The following is a 19,002-nucleotide window of genomic DNA, read 5'->3' as shown; positions in this document are numbered from 1 at the left end:
CCAACCCTCATGGTAGAAAAGGGGCACAGGGGATGTGTGATAAGACAGTGCTGAACGAGTTGGTTACCTCAAAACAAATGAAACTTGCTGAAGATGTGCATAGAGATGTTCAGCACAGTGCAGCTCACCTATCCTGTATTTCTGGTGGTCTGTGATGGCAGTGCCTGACAGGCCGGTGCAGACAGCAGGAGATGTGCTGGCAACAGGGCTGCCCCGTTCAGGCAGGGTGTTGGGTGGGATTCCCAAGCCGTGTGTGAACTGCATGCCTCCGAGATCATTATGTCGTCTTCTCCCCTGCTTCTGTTGTTGCAGAACAAAATCTGAATTTTAGGAAGATTTAAAACCTGACTCTGTAACAGTACATTCTTACTGTATCTCTTTTTCCTTGAGCAGTTTGAGACCTTCACAGCAGTACATCTGTCTGCCCACTAATGTTGATCTGGTCCACAGCTAGGGCTTCTGTCGTAGGGCGGCATCACTGCTCGTTAACTGCCTGTCGGATCAGGGCTGCCTCCTTCAAAAGTAAGCTGAACCATCCTCTTGCATCTTCAAATCTACCACAGGACAGTGAGGGATGCATATACTTTGTAACATGTAGATTTTATGCTGTATTAATTTGCAACCCATTTTATAGTGTCCAGCATCCCATTCTGCTGGGAGTGTTGCATCATCCCATTACTCAGTGAACACACCGATTCCTCTTGCCTAAGAGTGATGTATGAATAAAGGCTTTCTAAATGCTGCGGTTACCAAAGCCACTGGTGATCAGACTGGGCCCTACAGCTTTCCAGGGCCAGTCTCTTTCAAAGAGAAAAACGGGAGACAACAAGGGAAAGAGCTCTTAAATCAGAAATATCTTTATTAACAATAAAACACAAGACGTGAATAATCCCTTTTACAATAGAATAATTCCAGCCAAAGAAAATGGAGTGTGTTAAAAAGTGTATTGTTCAAACATCAGGCTAAATATGTTGACTTCAGCATGCCTCAAATCAAATGCAGCAGGAGGAATGCTTGTGAAAATGTCCACTTGATTAGCAATTGTTATATCTTTCTTGACATGACAGGGCATGGGACAGAGTACTCTGGGGCTGATGGGAGGACTCTGAGCTGCCCTCATCTCTCAGGCTCCTGAAACTAAGTATGTCTGAGATTTTTCATTCTCAAGAGGCAAGAGTCCAAGTAGTGTTCTTTATACAGCAATCTACACTGTTTTACAGATTATCACTAGCTGTGAATAATACTTTGTTCTGGATGGTGCAGATGTTTTGCTTTGATTCTGATGGAAAAGAGAGGGCAGAATTGTTCATAGACAGAAGTGACACTGTTAAATCTATGTATGATTCATGGTGCTTTTTGGCACAAGACTGGTAGCTTGTACTTAACACAAAAAAAACCGCACCTTGCTTGAATCTGCAATTTTGGCCCCTGGACTGCATAGAACTTTACAACCTTATGGCTTCATTGATCCACACAAAAAGGTTTGTTCCTTCACCACCTTGTCTCACTTCTCAGCCCCATTTACATCACAGAGGTGATACTGAAATGAGGGATTAAATTGCTAACACTGATTTATCTGCAGAAAGTATGCTGTGGTACATTTAACTTAAAAAGAATTATAAATAATTAAAAACTCCAATTGCTTGAGTAAGTGAAAATTTATGTGAATGTGCATTATCTCTGCTCATCATTATGTTTGTTCCCTTGCTCTTGTTTGCAAAGCTTCTCATGGATGTAACTGAATTAATAAGATTTAACACACACTTTAACATCAAAAAATCACTTTGAAACGTGATGTGCTCACTACTGTGAAAGTGCAAGGGGCCAGGCTTTACCAAGTTTTTTCTAGCTTTTCTTTGCTGACGAGGTCTGTATTTAAAATTATTAACTGGTTGGTCTATTTCTTCCTATGCTATCCATATGCAATATTATTTGAATACTAACACAGAATATAAAATAGCAGCATCCATGGATAATAAAAACACTATGACTGAAGACCTAAAAACTGTTCACAATTGGCTGCAGATGTTCACATTGGCTATAATGGAAGAGTAGCTGACTCTGGAGGACGTAGTGGTTACATCTACCTTGCATAAGAGACATGGCCTGCAAATTAGATTCATTATCTGTACAGGCACCATGTTTGCAAGCATGGCCCAGGTGCAAGTGGAGGCATCCTCTTGATGGGCCTCTCATAGGCCTCACCTCCCTGGCAGGAAAGTGTGGCATCAATATGGCAATATAATGTAAGGCACACCTGGGCAAGCTGTTGGAAAGCCCTGGGGTGAGCGGGTAACAGGATTCTGGCTGCTCCTGGCCACTCTGGAGCTTCCTATGAGTAGATGATCAGTACAAACCAATGGCTGTGTTTTGTGCTGGTGCACAACATGCAAAAGTGTCCGTCTGCACTAGAGACAGAAAGGGATTTCTCTCTGCTGAGCAAAGACTAAATGCCCCGCCCCCCCAGGCTTTCTGTACTCCCAGAGCTGCCATTAGGAAGAAGCCCTGTTTCAGTGGCTGCAATGAAGCCTCCAGGTTGAGAAGCTTTTTATTCACAGATCTAAAGTCTCACATAATCTCTCTTCTGGCTGCAAGATGGGACCAACTCTATCAGGCTCTTTTTGGATGGTGACCCGACCTCTTACTTGCTCTCAGGGAAGCACACTTGTCTATTCTTAATTCCTGCTATAAATGTGATTTCATAGGAGTCCCTGTGAAGGCTCCTGCTGATTCCACCTTCCTTTGGGCACTGCAATTTCCTACCTAAACATGAAGCAAGTTGCTTTATTGCCCCAGGTAGATTATATATCCGTGTCTTTCAGTCATGCAGTTTCTGTTTCAGACTGCAGTTTTCTTTGAGAAGCACATACTTGGATGTGCTTGTAGTGTCCTTGAATGGTTGCCCCAAAACTGAACTCCCCATTAGTCCTTCAGCGAGGCAAAGGGTAATCTTGCAAGTGCAGTTCCAAGATACAACCAGAGCATACTCCCTGGATCACATGGAACACCATTTGCCCTAACATATCTCATGGCTTAACCAGGAGGCTGGCACACTCAGCCAGGCTGTGTGTACAAGAAGCACCAGATTAAGGATTGTGGTACTCCAAACTGCTCCTAAAACAGGTCTTGATGTTTAGTGTAGATATGAATGTAAAAAGCTCCAGTGAACACAATGGCTGCCCAAGCACATGCTGCCTTGATACCTCCAGCGATGACCTCTGACCATATCTGGTCATATGCTCCCTCCTCCCCAGTTCCTTCATTCTCTAAGTGCATCTCTGGCTACTGAAACGAACCATGAACTATAAGTCCTCTACAAAAAATCTCTCAGCCACTTCAGTGGGGTTTTCACTCACCCAGAAGGGCTTGGGTTCAGATGTTGAAGTAACAGCCTGCTCTCCAGGCTTCTCCAGAGCAAGGAACTCTTGCCTTTGACTTGGAGAGCACGTGGGACATGTTATGGTTGGTGCATTTCTGATGATATAAATCTATATTCTCAACTTTGAAAAATGGTATTTAATTACACTATGACTCATTAATCTTTCTTTATTGTGTTTGGTTTTGGTCTTACTAAGTTAGATTATGGGGAGCCGGGAGGAAAGGTGAATAGTACGGAGGATGTAATGTTTCTTGTGCTGAGCACCATGTAGTGCTCAAATATTCCTGAAAGCTATAGCTGCACCAGAGAAGTCTCTACTGGGCCAAGAAAACTGGCTTTATACTTGAGACCCTTTCAAAGTTACTACATTCAATCAAGCTTCTTTATAAATCATTTCCATCCAGGCAAGAAGCAAACAGGCTCTGCCTGAGCTGCCTCTGTAAATCCAGCTGTTTGTGCAACTCCTCAGTTGCTAGTGAGACTTTCTGGTTCTTAGAGCTTATAGGCAGAGGTGAGTGTTGTAAGCCAGGAAAAACAAGGGCAGATTAGATAAAGTTACAGTCACAAATGCTTGATTTTCTCCATTTTTAAGAGCTGTGCAGTAGAGATGATGTTTACAGTGAGAGACGTTTGCAGTGTTGATTTTATGCTGAGGGAACATTAATATCTTGTAACTCTGTCCTGCACTGAACTCGTGCAGAAATAGCTAAGGATAAACATGCTTCATCCTGAAACTGTCTCTGCAAACAGAGAGCTCTGGCCTGTGGCAACCAGTTATCATTGAATCTCTGCACAGACCCACAGAATAATGTAAATTGTAAGGGATCTGTGCAGGGCATCAAGTCTAACACCCTGCTCAAGGCAGGGACCACTTGGAGAAGGCTGCTCAGGGCAGTGAAAGTCTTGACACAGTACTTGCTGAAGAAATGTAAGGAATTTCCTTGACTCCAGTTGATGTTACCTGGGGCCACAGTTCGCCTGCGTGTTGCTGATACATTATCTTTCAGATGGCAAAACATGAAACTCTCATAAGGTGTAAAAAGATGCTTGTGGCGTAGCCTGTGGTGGGGAGGCAAAGCACATGCTACGCTGCTGAACGCTACAGCCATTGCTATACCGTACCTGACCAGCTGTTACAGTGCAAGGTTATGGGAGTGAGACGTCAGAGCAGCAGTGCCACTGGATGTCTCCATGCAGTCAGTGGCTAGATTTGCTTCTGTCACCTCTAGATGAAGATGGCACATTAACACTGGTGCTGCTGCAGAACTGGCAGCAATTAAGCAGTCATCTTCTCTTGACCACTTAATAGGAAAATAAGTGGTCTATGTACCATGATGAATGTGCTTTATGCCTCTGCCTGATGAAACTCCCACTGCTGCCTGCTGATGCATGGTACTTCTCCACAGAAACTTTCAAGAGGGTTTGAACTGTTGATGACTCAAAAACGTTTTAAAAAATTTGCCTTCGACCAAGTACTCTCCCTATAAGTGGTTTTAAATCTCTCAGGAAGCCCATCTTCAAAGCTTGAGTATTAATGAGTACATTTAAAGGCTTTAAATTGACTACAGGTTGATAGGTTCATGAAGACCTTTCAACAGAAAATATCTCCTTACAAAATGGGGATACATTAGACTGAGATACAAAGTTACACTGCTGTAAATTATGAGAAACCTGAATTTTTAACTGAGCTCAATTCACATAGAGAAGTCTGTAAGAGACTTTGTTCAAAAAGAAAGGAAATAAAGGGTTTATTAGCCTTATTTTTTATCACTGCATCTGGGCAGAGGTCATCTTCCTCTTTACTTGTTTGCCTCATCTACTGTTACCACTTCTCCCTTGTGATGTGAGCTCTCCCCCTCTCTCAGCAAGGAGCTGTCAGCTGCTTTGTGTTTGCGCAGCATCTCATACAGATGAGTAGGCCCGTAGAGGCCACCAAAATAGGAAATAGTTCACACAGTGATACCAGCCTTCCCAAAGGCTAACAGCTCTGAGATGGCTGTTGGCTTTGATTGCCCAGAATCAGGTGCTTCAATCCAACTTTCAGCAAACAGATAAATTTGCTGAAATTCACCTCATCCTAATGCAGACAGTTTAAATAGGTCAGAAGAATCATGCTCCAGAAATGCCTCTTAACTTACTAGTAAGGGAGTATTAAGGTGACTAATGAGATGCATGTGTGGACTGCACTGAAGCCAAATCCTTGTATGAGGATTACTATAGAAGTAGACATACAGGAAAGGACAAACTGCTCTGAATTTCCCAACTTCCATTTAAACAACAGACACTTACTAAGCAAGCATCATTACTAGGCTGGGAAAGCCACCACATCTTCCCTATGGCCCACCTCACCTACTTTTGGATATGTTCAATGTAACAGTCCACATTTGAGCTAGTGACCCTTATAAGTTCTCCTTATACTCAATGGGAAGGCATAAGCATGTTCAGAGCAGAGTGTATTTCACCTGCTTGAAATATCTGCCTTTTGATGAAACAAATGATGCCCCAGAGGAACCTGCTTCTCTTCACCGGCCATTCAATTTTCCTCTGCAGCACTGGCAGGAAAGTGGGTTCTGGAGCTGCCCAAGAGCAGATGCACCTCAGAATGTCCCCCTTTGCTCTCTGCGAGCAAGATGACAATGCTGAGAATGTCTAAAAGCAACCCGTAGGCTTCTCTCTTTTTTGGGAGGGAAGGAGGTTTCAGCCTAAAAGGCAAGGAAGTATCTAGGATAAAAGACAGCTAGATCCTGGACGGGAGAGGTGATTTTCTCTGTCCTTCACTGCTAAGAAAGGAATGAGCAACATGAAAAGCACTGAGAAATTATTGGAGAAAGGGTGCAATAAACATGCTAAAACCCGTGTTACCAGTACCTCGGGACAGTGACACCGATAACAGAGGGAGCTGATTTTCCAAACCAATCTTTCTTTTGTCTGCTAAACAGTAAATGGCACACCTGGAATTTCTGTGTAACATTATTATTGGATTTCATTGCTGCAGGAGACTGTAAAGCTTTTCCTATCCCACAGTGACACTGCTGACATCAAATGGTGACAGAATAGGGTTCTTTGCATTTACAAATTTCCTATACAACTTGCTATTACTGCTCAAACTTAACAGTAATTTATCCTTCTGTGCCCTAAGAATTCTGCAGGCAGCTGAAGATGTATTCAAACGAGGTAACCCTGCTAGTTTACTGATTCTTCTGCTCTGTTCATAATTACAACCCTGTAACAGGTATTACATAGCATCTAAAACACATGGAAAGTCTTTCCAGTGAATGTTATTTCCTTTGCGTATGTGATGTAGCCGAAGATTTCAGGCATCCTCTTCCAATTATGCAGTAAAATGTGTGTCACCAGATATTGTGTGAGAAGAAAAGAAACATTCTGTAAATTTTTTTTTTTCCTTAGGATACTTCTGGTATGTTCTAAGGAGGAATGAGATTGGAGAAGCTATCACTCTTTCTGACCCTTAAAGCAAAACAATTTTCAGTGGACTGTTATGCCTGGAAAGAAACAATCCTCTAACCTTTCAGCAAGGTAATAGGAACAATCAAAATGTAGTAGAAGTTTCTCTTGCCTCCTCAGAAGAGGTTACCAAGTGAACAGCATTTTGTAAGCCTGGCTCTGTGGATGAGAGTATGGGCAATAGGTTTCTCTGCTTACAGAAGGACCGCAGACAAGGAGCTTTTAAAAATGGTTCTGCACGTAGATTCACTCTTCGCTTGTTCATGGCTTACGCTGCCTCACCATCCTGCGGTGCAGGCGAGGCAAAAGTGCTGCAAATGATAAAGCCTGTATCTAAGATGAGAAACTATCCATGGGGATGTACAAAGTGACTGGCAGGAAAGCCCTCTCTGTCAAACCCAAGTGTTGCAGACAGATCCTGAGGACTGACCCAGCACAGGGGATAGACATGGCTGATTCCCACCTCCCTCTCATTGCATCCTGTGAGCGTGGGGCTTCCTGTTCCCAGTACAGAGACTATCCCAAGATAAATGATAAAGTAATTATTCGTTTCTTCAATGCACACTTCATTTCCCTTTTCTGAATCACAGTTCAAGTCCCTTTTAGACGTACCCTTGATATCAGCACAGTAGTCTAACTACAGACAGTCCTAACTTTAAAACAAACTACATCAATACTGTATAATGGATAGGATTCAGTTTACATGCCGGATACATATGCAAGTATGTATGTACTTTGCAGAAAAGCACTGGAAGTTAATTAGTTTTTAAATTTATAGGCATATATTTCAAATTTTCTTTTTTTTTTTTTTTTTTCCTAGGAGCTTGTTGCTTTTCAGTGCAGCAGTACTGTACACTACTTTGTTAACAGTATCAGACTACTCGGATGTGTCCAGAATGCTCTGACAAGGCTCCAGTGCTGAACGCGTCCTGAGGGCTCTCTCCTCCTGCCAAATCCTAGGGGAGACAGGGATGCCTCAGCTCCTCAGACGATCTGTTGTCCCATCGTGCTTTGCAGTAGGGAGACAGACTGGAATTGCAGTTTAGTCCTTCAGTTCACTGGATAAAAGTCATCTCTATGCATAAGTCCTGTGCACCACCTAAGGTCCTCTTTTAGACCTGAAATTAGGATGTGAAATGGATATAAATGGTGTAGAGATCTGACTTTGGTTGCCTGCAGAGGGGTGAATTTCACCTACTAGGAATAGCTACAGCCAGGTTTCTGAATCCACGTGAAAGTGCTGAGAATTCGCACCGTTTACTGGCTTGGCTGGGGAATGAAGATGCTCACAGGAAATGTTTGACACTTTTGCAGGAATTTGGCTTATTTTGTACTAGAGAACAGATAGGCTATACCTGAATTTCTAAACTTATTGTACTGGCATCAGAATAACTAGAAACCACAAAACGTAGCATGAAAAAAAAAAAAAAAAAAGGAGAGTAGACTATGTATAGATATATTTACATCTACATACATCTACATATAGAAGCTTCTGTTCACTGGAAATCCTATAAGCCACTGCCTGCAATAGCATCCATCCTAATGGAATTCTAGAGATGATTCTTAAGAGACTGAGGAGATGGGGTTATGAGGTGAGCCCATCTGTGTCAGCACCTTATCCAGCCATTGCAATGGTCCATGCAGGTGGATCTCAATCCAGCAGGGCGTGCTTGTAACATCTTGGCGATGATACTCTGCTCCCCAGCCCTATAAAAGCATCAAAGGACCGAAAAGTGAGTTGTTTTGTTTTGTTTTTTTTTTAAAAAACATTAAATCACAACTCCAGTGCTGACAGTCTAACACAACTACAGGTAGTCCATCACCCAAGTTCCCAAGATTTAATGCTTTGTCCTAGGGATAATCTCTAGAAACTTTGCTCCTTTAAGGTCATTGTTATCATAGTTCTCAGGGACCCTATAGTATTAAATTAAAAATGCTCAGTCACACTTCCAGGTGCTGAGACCAACTGGCATGGAAAGGTCTGTTTCCAAGCTTGGCTGCCTGCAAACTGCCCATGGGGAACGGTCCCTGCTGTTCGCACCCCAGAGACGTGCGCAGGGAAGTCTGCCAGACTGCTGTCTGGTGCAGATGAAAAGCAGGCCAGGCCCTGTCATAACAGTTTAACAGGAACTGGGAATGATCCTGGGCACTGCTTCATTTATTGGTAGAGATGCATCTTATGAGTCTGAGACTCTAGAAGTTCTAGGTATTTATCTGAACCTCTGGAAACCTCCAGCAAGGTTCCTATATACCATATCTAATCTATATCTAGACATTTCGCATAGGTGTTCTATCCTTGAACATGTCTTCTTTTCCCATGGGGGTTCCCAGCTGCCTGCTGTGGGAAGTCATGCAGTAATTTCTCCAGCTCTTTCAGGGAGATAAGGGATATGGAGTGTCTGACAGACGATAGGATGTGGTGCTGGCAGGAAGAAAAGAGAACCAAGCAGGCAGAGTGTCTGCCTGTTAAGCAGGCAGCCTGATTTCACAGCAACACAAGACATCCAAGTCACAGCCCAAAGTCTCAAAGCTCACCGGCTGTCTTACTGCCAGAACTGAACTCAGATTTCCACAGGGCAATGTGCAAAACCTGGTCCCACTGCAGGATGTAGCTTTTCATTTGTGAGCCACTGGTCAGAGAAGCTGAGCCTTACCTATTGTTATGCTAGTCAGGCGGGTTGATGTTCTTGTCATAAAAAAGAACATGGAGGTATATTAAGATTGATGCCTGCCAAAGGTACCTGAATTGTAGAGTGCTGAACAACTTGGACAACTGAGGCTGCTAGAAGCCACTTCTCTAGATGAGCAGCTGCAAAACTAGGATCAACACCAAAACTAGATGATATAATAAGTGATCTGGATAAAATTCATTTCTACTTAATGAAGAGAAGGGGGAAGAAAGCAGAAGAGTACAATATGGACCCACCAAAGCCCAAGGAGTACTTTTAAACAGGCAGCATTTTTCTGACCTGCAGAGCATTTATCAGGCTAGAAAGGGCCTGTGTTCGCAGGCAGCTCCGATCAATGTTCTGGAAATGTCTGCATAAAATACCACTCTTTATATCAACGCAGTCAGACTTCTGAGTCTGTGAAGTCTTAAGTACTCGGCTGCAGTGAAGATACACGGCCAGAAGGGCAAGTGTCGGAGTGGTCGGTGCACCTCTGCTGACCGGCAGGACGGAAAATCCGGAGGAATAGGAATGGCAGGCTGCAAGCACAAGGTGCCCGACCCGGAGGAGCCTGGCCGCGCGTGGCGGTGGCTGGCCATCTCCCTCTGCTGGCAGCTCCCAGCCACTCCGCCCTGCTGGCCCAGGCTGCCGGCTGGAGCTCCCAGCAGGGGACTCGCCAGGAGGGCAGGACCCCGTTGCCTCCCGCACATCACTCCCGGGCCGCAGGCAGCCTCCTTACATCCCCGGGGCCGAAGGGAACCCGGAGTGGAGCTCTCTTAAGGGCAGGATTAAATGAGAACAACTTGCAAAGCTGTGGTGGTGTTTTGCGCAGATGTTGGGAAGAGGACATCGATACACCCACGGGGGTACCAGAAATAAGCCTTCCAGCACTGGGGAGATCAGCTGAGGGGTCCTGATGCACCTGCCAGCCCTTCCCACCTCCTGTGGGCAGCAGCTTTGTCCAGTCCAGGCTCCAGCCATGTCCCAGAGCGCTGAGTTGCCTCGTGCAGTGGAGCACGGCCAAGTCTGCTGGGTCATCCCCGCAGCCCCAAGACCTGGGGAAATGTGGGAGGAAGGGTGCTGGGTTCAGACCTCAGCTTGGAGAAACTCTCCATCTCCCCACTTTGTGCTACAGCTGCCTCATCTGTGGAGAGGAGACAACAGCCATCCTGCTTTGGTTATCAGCAGTGCTCACTGGATGGAAACTGCTGTCTGCTCTCAGATGATACACTCACATTTGCCTGAGGTTTGAGCTCCTCACAGCTGCTCCATGGGCACATGAAGAGTATCAGAGGGGGCAGGACCTTCACCTCCCTCTGTCGCATCTCCTGCTTCCAGAAGATGATACAGTCCTGGCAAGTTTCTCTTGTCTTGGTCCCTTCCCATCCCTGCCTCCCAGCTCCAGCATTGGTGGGGTCTCCAGCCCTTTGGCTCTGCTTGCCCTGTGGGCTGTAGGTGACCAGCAGCATCTGGACATGAATCAGGGGAGAAGCCACAGGACTGCCCTGCACCTGGGGACTCTTGGTGTGTGGCTCTGACAAACAGCATGCTCCTCTGTGCACTGCATACCCAACACCCAGGGGCATTCCCGTCCTCAGACTGAACACACCAGGGCTCACACCTTGGAAGAGAAATAATTTGAGAAGACTCCAGTACAGGAAAGGGTTTTTACAGGCCAGGAAGGAAGAACCTAAATGAGATTTGCATAGCCGTTTTCCAAAGGTCATGGGAAAGGGTTCAAAATAACCTCCTTGCACTGGTCTTCTGGTGCCTGAGGCATGATAGTGGCTGCTATTGTTTCAACAAAGCAAGGTGATAATATGGCAACAGCATTATTTACTACATCAGCACCACCATTTCTGCTGCCTTGCTGGGCATGGAGGCAGATAACACATCAAAGAGACTGCCCCTGAGTTGCTGAGATAATGAAAATATTGCGTAACTGGCTACACTGCCTTTACAAACAACATGCCCATTCACGTCTTCATTAAAGAAAATGCTGTTTGTTGGGTTTCTTGCTTTCTTTTCTTCCCCCTAATGCTTGCGTGTGAACAAGATATCAGTTCCTTCCCAAGAACAAAGCAACAGTGTGGTCACAGGCAGGGAGATTTTGGCTTGGACTCCTGGGAGAAGTTACTGGGCACTCTTAACACTCTCAGAGAGCTAAGGAGAGGGATCCCCAAGGATGGCTGGAAACAGTCAGACCAGAAAGCTGTGTGGGATTTAACTCATCTGCTTTGCAGAACATATGGGAACTGGGCTCGAACCTCAAGCAGTTTTGTAGTATCTTAGATGGGAATTCAATCAACTTGATTCAGTCATTTGTATAGAACCAAATTTGCAAGACAAAGGGATGTACTGAAGCCACTTCTTAATGGTACCTAGCAGGACCAACTGGCTTCTAATGGTGCAAATTTTCTAGTTTGCAGGCTGAACACATTGCTGTCAGCTCTACCCAGCAGCACTATAGGAAGTCATTCTATCACATCTGTAAACAGTCTTGAAATACTCACCATTCTCTGGGGTTTAGATGCTACAGTAGGCACCTAAGTAAATCCTAAGTGCTAAAAAGAGTCAAGAGATCTCATTCTGGTGAGAAGGCCATTCAGAAGATTTAAGAAACTCCCACAAAGACTAATATATCTCACACACAGCAGTTAGACTGCAAAGTTCAGATATTGAAGATATGGAAACAATAACGGCTTTTGTGGCCTCCTGTCTCTTCCAAATAACAGGGGGAAGGTCAGATGTTCTTTCCGGTTTTGTATTCTGCTTGCAAGAAGCCCTTCTGGTCGTGTGGCTGGCCAGAGTGAATGTCATCAGAAGTTAAGACAATCTCTTACCAGGGATCAGACAGGTGGCAAACAACAACAGTTCCCAGCAAGCTCAGTGGGGGCTGAAGGAGGACACTGTTTCTTGACTGAGACCATATATACCAGTCTATAGTAATGGTGAGACTGTTAATTAGTCTAGAGACATAAGGATATTCTTCTCAGATCTATGGCTCTGCCAAGCTCTATTGCAAACTATTAACAATAGGAGAGATCACAACTGCTTAAGATGTGTGCTACAACATTTACATGTTGCTAAGCCCCTCTAAACTAAGCTCTTCATGCAATCAATGGGGGTACATCTCCATGCAATCTCTGCTTATTTTCCACAAAAAACTTATGGAATACCTAAGTTTTTGAATCTAAGAAATTTCCAGGTTGACCACAAAAGCTAGGGATTTTAAGAACCTAGAAGTTTAAGGCAATACTGGAACACAGGTAGTCTGAACTGCTATTTGCAAGTTGGGTGTCTAAATCCCCACTTGGGAAGGATTTGATGTGGTCTAGTTTTGTACCGAAGCTAGCAAGGGATGGGATTTGCCTTTTCACAAATTCAAGAGAAAACCAAGAATCCTTACTTTAACAAAGCTCATTCGAATAGTACACATCTTGGTCAGCTCATACACCACTTCAAAACCATGATTGACTGACTGGGCAAGCAGCTGGGCAAAGAGCTGGTTGTTGAAGATCTTGAGGCTGCAGCCACTGGGGATCTTGCAGACAGTGGCTGGGTGGAAACCATGCTGGTAGTTACAGTTGCGGCTTTGCACAAAAATACTGCTGTCACTGACACATTCAGCATAAACTTCTCCACCAACGTAGTAAAGATGAACACCTCGAAAAAGAAAAAATAATGTGTATTATTTCTCCATAGTTCACAACACACTTTATACCAGTAATTCTTTAACTATCTTACTGGTGTGGGCATACAAACCCAGGATCATTCCAGGCACTCAGTGCCTATACGGTGCCTTTTAAAAGACAGTAAACTGTGTGCATATCTGTAAAATGGATCCCCCAACCTTAAGAGGAAATTGTCATAAACACTATTTTGAGGTACTAGTCTAGAAGGAAAAAGGCTTGGCACGTGATGTTTTTCTTTGTTTCTTAGTGAAAGTTGGTTTACTTCTTTAACCCAACGGCATAGTACTTTATGAGAAGACACACATACACATACATATACACACACATAAATACCAAACATATGTCAACCATATACAAACACGGATCAAAACTGCCAAAGAACTGACAAATCTGTTATGCATTACACATCTAAATGTATTTTCACTGTTGAGCACATGCATGCTGACCAAGACTCACTTCATTGCACGCTATTTTTTTACTACACGATCCTATCTCATGCAGTTCAAACACAGCATGGTGTGTACTTAAAATAGCATTTCGGTATTTTGCTTTATCCACCATGTCAGAACCATGTATTTGCATTTACATGACATGACTTACTCATCAGATCCTGTTCAAAGTGACCTTTAGCAAGAAAATGACTTATTTCCTTCTGGACTTTTCAGTGCCCAAGTGACCTACCAATACTAACTCTCCAATTTTTACCATGCCTTGGGGAAATGAAGATGGAAGCATTTGTATCCATTCAAAGACTCTGGTCCTCCCAGGACATCTGCTTGCATGAAAATATACCTAATTGGTGGGAGAATTTATCTTGGCACAGTTCAGCAACCTTAAAGTTAGGGATCTTGTGTAAGCTAATTGTGTAGATGCCTTCTCTAGTTGACAAATGATGAGAGGCACTGTGACCAGATGATTCACTCCATCCGCTACAGAGTGCAGGCTCACAGCCAGCTTAAACTGATAGAAGTCTGTGCAGGTGCTGAAAAGGCTCTCTCATTCCCTGCCCCTGCTGCTTCTTCCCCCAACCTGCTTTCACGCTGGCAGCAATGGCTGGGATTGGGCAGCTATCCAGACCGGGGAACCGAACCAGCTAATAAATTCAAGAACAAACAAAACAAACCAAAATATTTATTTGCAGTGAGATCTTCATCAGTGCAAGCACGGTGATGGGGATCCAGACTGCTTAAACGTGAGCATGAAACCACACCCTGAAGGGGGCCAAGTCATCCTGTGAAGATGCCTAGACATTCACCCTTCCCATGGCTAGATTAGGTGAAATGAACCCCTCCCATGGCCAAGAGAAGTGGAGGAACTCAGTTCTTTGTTCTCATAAAAACCACCACTAAATAAAAATAAAATCCTCCTCTCTATTCCCAGGTATGGCATTCAAACCCTTACATACAAATGCACATGTTCACAGAGTCTCAGCGGAGTGTCTGCAAAGCCAGTGATAACTATGCTTTAATAGTTCAGTTGTAATTAGTTTTATTCCTGCTGTCTTTCATACAAAAAAGACTGGTTACATATTCCCAGTCTGTTCATCATTCTGTGGTCATGACAGCAAGGGGCAGCAGCACATCCTTAGGACAAAAACAGCCTCTAAACAGAAGTGGGAAAGGCTCAGGGAAAAGCAGGTTGAGTGGGAAAGGAATCTGGGAAAAATACGCTCTCCCATAGACTTCCAGGATGACTCAGACGGGAACCTTAAAGTCTGTCTTCAAGCCATCACTTGACTTTTACTTCTATGCACCCACGAGATCTCAAATTAGATGTGAGCTGTGGGGGGTGTGGCTCTGATCACACACTAGCATTGCACTGGGAACATGGGTGAGATGACAGCTCCATTAGATCAGTTGTCAGCTCCGGTCCAACTGCACCAGACATTATGGGGTGTTGCACACTGTGACTGCTATTACTTGACCTGTGTCTCCTTTCTCTTCTGCGGAAGATGGATAAAAGGGAGAGACTAAAAACACGAAGGTCCTAGGTGACCTTGATGGAGTCCCTATAACTTTCTGAAATAGAGTGAGAACACAGGGTAGGGAGAGAAGAATAAGGACATAAATGTTTTCCACATTTCAAATCTTCAGGTGTGGCTACTGGTTTAGGGTGACCACACTTTTGGGCGCTATGGTGAAAAATTTTAAAGGTGGATTTTCAGAGTATATTGAGTAACCCAACCTCTGAAAAAAATTAATGCTTTCAAAGGCATTGTGCAAACTGTGTGCTGTAACAACAAAACTACCAAAGTCACTTCTGAAAGCAAAGGCTACAATTTGCTTTTTCCTTGTGGACTTTTTAAAAACAATAAATACAGCAGTAATGAAATGTCAGTGTGTATTTTCAGTCTTCTGGTATTCGATCACCAGAGACAAGCACCCTCAAGGAAGCCAAGCAGCTGAATACATATTTGTAGAAGACCAAATCAAGGGTACATATGTTTTAGTGGGGTTTCATTGCTCTCTGCAGAAACTGGAAATTCAGCAGTCTCCAAGCATCCACATCTTTTTGACACTCCAATCAGAAGTCCCCTTTTTGTCCTTGAAGTCTGACTGCTGAAACAGGTCCAATTGCTAGTAGATGTCGCATTGTGTTCTGGATTGTTTTTAGCTTTGATGTGGTATTTCCAGGAAACCGTTTCACGCTGATACACTAGATGACAATTCAATCACATATCCTTATCCTACTGAGCTAATCTTGTTTACTCACTCTTTTTTCTCCCCTGTTAACATGTGACAATTGTATCCATTTCAGTAGCTTTCATCCGTCCAGCATGCCTTTGAACTACAGCTTTTGGAGCTGCTCTGTGCTCTTCTGCAGGCCTGTACTGGTGCCACTTCTACTCCACTTGAACATGTTTTTTTAAGATTTGCATAACCAGGGAAGAGCAGTAAAATTAAGGATCTCTGATATACTAAGCTCCTCTCTGGGCAACCTGCTCCCTTCCCTTGGGCAGATTCCTAGTGTAAGACTTTAAAGGACTTTTAATCAATGAAGACAGATCTTCAGATTTGAATGCATGAGGACCATTAGCATTTACCTCATTTTCTTTCTGTTCTGTCTCTTCCTCTTTTTGGGCAGAAAGTCACAGGATGTAACATCCTCAAATGACAGCTTTGAGTGGGATCTTTTGTCATTCTTTTAGGGCTGGGCTCAGCTTTGATCTACACCCCTCTGACAGCTTATGTTGATAGAGAAGCTTTGGTTTATTTTCTGAGTAAGTTAGAACTAGATGGACAACTCATTTCTACCCCTCACAACAAACTACTATGACAGACGCTTGTCATGACAGCATCACGCTGGCTTCACACAGTGCATCTGCAACACAAGTGCTTTCCCTTCCGGAGAAAAGTGCAAGAGCTAAGTAGAACATCTCCTGCGCTAGCCTTCAGGTTCACTGTTGTTTGTAAAAACTATGTCACATTTGTCTCAGAGCTTCCTCATATTCAGTCATTCAACACTAGACTATCAAGAGCCAATTAAAATACTGCTCTAGGCCTGGGAAATGAGGTGAGGTTGACAAGATAATAGGAGTGGAACAATTAGAGTTAATTAGTCCAGTGGGAAATCCATTCCCAGGCAGCTACTGGTGAGAGGCTAGCTTGGCAAGATAATGAGTCTAGACTGGATATACCAGAACAGGCAAAGCTCCATCTGCACAGAGAAGTGGCCGGTACAGGACTTCTGACTCACCGTCACAAACAACAGTAAGTTTTAAGAATATCAGCCCCTACACAGCCCTAGTGAGCTGGGATGGAGTGTGTGCAGCCATGCATGTCCAGGTGTGGTCTCCTCGTACTTGTCACCAGTAGCATATGATCCTGCATGCACAGGGTATACGTACACCAAAAGTGGCGAATACCAGAAGAACTGCTGGAGGGAGAATCCATGACTTCGTTTCATTGGTGAGAAGTTGACAAGGCAGGGAATGAGACTGGTAGGGGGGGAAAAGCTACAAAGGCAACTCTGGTAGAGCTCTTCAGCTAAGTAACTCAACTCCATCTCCCTTTGTTATTCGGTGGGAGGAGAACCAGCCCTGAGGCACCAGCAATTATCCTTTTAGTGGCATTTCAATGGCAATATTCCCAGTTGCCAGAAGCTCTAATAAATAAAATGAAAATACATACTGCTAAATTAGAACACACAACTATAAACAACATTTTTCTCTTTGCTGGCCAAGTAAATAGCTTTTGTAAGGAGCTACTCTGCTGATCGTTATCCAGTCAGAAAAGAATCAGCCGCTTTTCTATTTCAGAAGTAATCTTAGAGCTTTGGTTTTAAGGCAAGCACATCTGACAAATCAGCTAGGTTTGTTAAAGCAATGCACAGTTCTTTCAAGCTCTGAATAATCCTGAGGAGAAGGGATTTCCTCTTACCTTTTCCTATGTGTCTCCTGGTGTTTTCTATAGTAGAGTTGCGGTTTACATTTGAGAGCAGTCCCAGGCAGAACCTGTTTTTGTTATTTGAGGGATCTGTAAATCCATCTATAAGGATACTTCGAGAGGAAGCCTGGAAAGTCTCCCCTACCCGGTTGTTGAGTTCGTAGTAGGCGACTGAGCACCAATGTTGGGGTTCCTCATAGCAAACAGGCCGGAAACCTGTAGGAAATAAAATTAATCAGCTGCTCAGGTCTCAGGAATATTTTTTAAACAATCATTCTGTTTTCTTTCCTCTCTCCCTCCCACTCCCACCCCACTCAGCTCTTCATCTAAAGAGTCACTTAGGTCATGCTTTATCTCAACAGCAGCTTCTGTTTCTTCTTAATTTTATGACTGAAGCCCCAAACACACAGAGGGCTGGTACACCAGCCTAACTCTAAGCCTCTGAGGAGTCCCACTTGTTCTTAAAAGTGATAACTCCACTGCATTAAATTAAGCACATGCTGACATTCCATGCTGAACTGGGGCCCAATCTCTACACTGAAAATAGTAAGGGATACATCTGCTCTGCACACCAGCAGCCACTAGGGATAACAGATGGGCTCAAAGCAAGTCAAAACTGAGCCAAGCCTTCAGCCTAATACCAAACTCTGAAGTTCAGAAGTAATCAATCACTCCCCCCCAATTTTTTGCATGCTTTGGGGCTTTCCACTTCCATGTGGGACTGTAAACAGAAATGTCAGAAGGTCATTTCTTTTGGATTTACCCCTGCCCAGGTTTTCTAACTCAGAGGCAAAGAAAGACTCAAAGATGTAACAGAATCTCTGATCCTCATTCGTCCTACAGGAATTAGTGGGAACCTTATCCTGCCTGCCCACCACAGGCATGTGAGCCCCCCTGCCCCCACAGAACCTCTGTGCATAACGTCTAATAAACTTCCAACTAATATTCACTAGGGCAGTGATCAAGGATGGTAAACTATGGTAAAGAGATTAAAGTATCTCAACAATTTATTTAAAAGTATTGGTGTCTGATAACTAGTTATCTGGCCATTCTGTGTACCCATCTGTAATCAGCACTATAACCCTCATCCTCCTGCTCCAGTTCTGTGATACATACATGTTCCTCACTGATTCAGAAGGCTGTTAATATTTTTTAATGTGCATGTATGTGCACAGTGTTCAGTCCTCACGCCATAAAGGACATTTGTTTAGGACTACAATATGCTGGACTAAAAGAACACTGGTGATTTTTCCCTAGCAGTAGCAGGAAGCCAAAGGAAAACCCAGAAGAACTCCATTTCCCCTTGCTGCTCTGCAGCAATGGGTTTTGAATGGTGGAGGCACCACCTGCCTCTACTAGTCTGGAGGTAGTAGAGACCATGCTGGAGAGGTCATAAAGGTGCTTTGCGG

The 19,002-nt window shown here is 44.0% G+C and overlaps 1 protein-coding gene across 2 annotated transcripts in view; it reads right to left on the bottom strand.

Moving 5' to 3' along the window:
- Positions 1-1,278: 1,278 nt before the first annotated feature.
- The window catches only part of SMAD9 (SMAD family member 9), a 43,275-nt gene continuing 25,551 nt past the window's right edge, over positions 1,279-19,002 (bottom strand). For both annotated transcript variants that reach the window (XM_074859803.1, XM_074859804.1), the window contains exons 5-7: positions 17,588-17,809; positions 12,923-13,179; positions 1,279-8,551 (exon numbers count right to left, since the gene is read on the bottom strand). In XM_074859803.1, coding sequence (XP_074715904.1) covers positions 8,408-8,551; positions 12,923-13,179; positions 17,588-17,809 — 623 coding nt within the window. In that variant the 3' untranslated portion in view covers positions 1,279-8,407. The remainder of the gene's footprint in view (positions 8,552-12,922; positions 13,180-17,587; positions 17,810-19,002) is intronic.

The sequence above is a fragment of the Strix uralensis genome, chromosome 2 (genome assembly GCF_047716275.1).
Source record: "Strix uralensis isolate ZFMK-TIS-50842 chromosome 2, bStrUra1, whole genome shotgun sequence".
Lineage (NCBI taxonomy): Eukaryota > Metazoa > Chordata > Aves > Strigiformes > Strigidae > Strix > Strix uralensis.
This window is presented reverse-complemented; position numbering and strand designations above follow the sequence as displayed.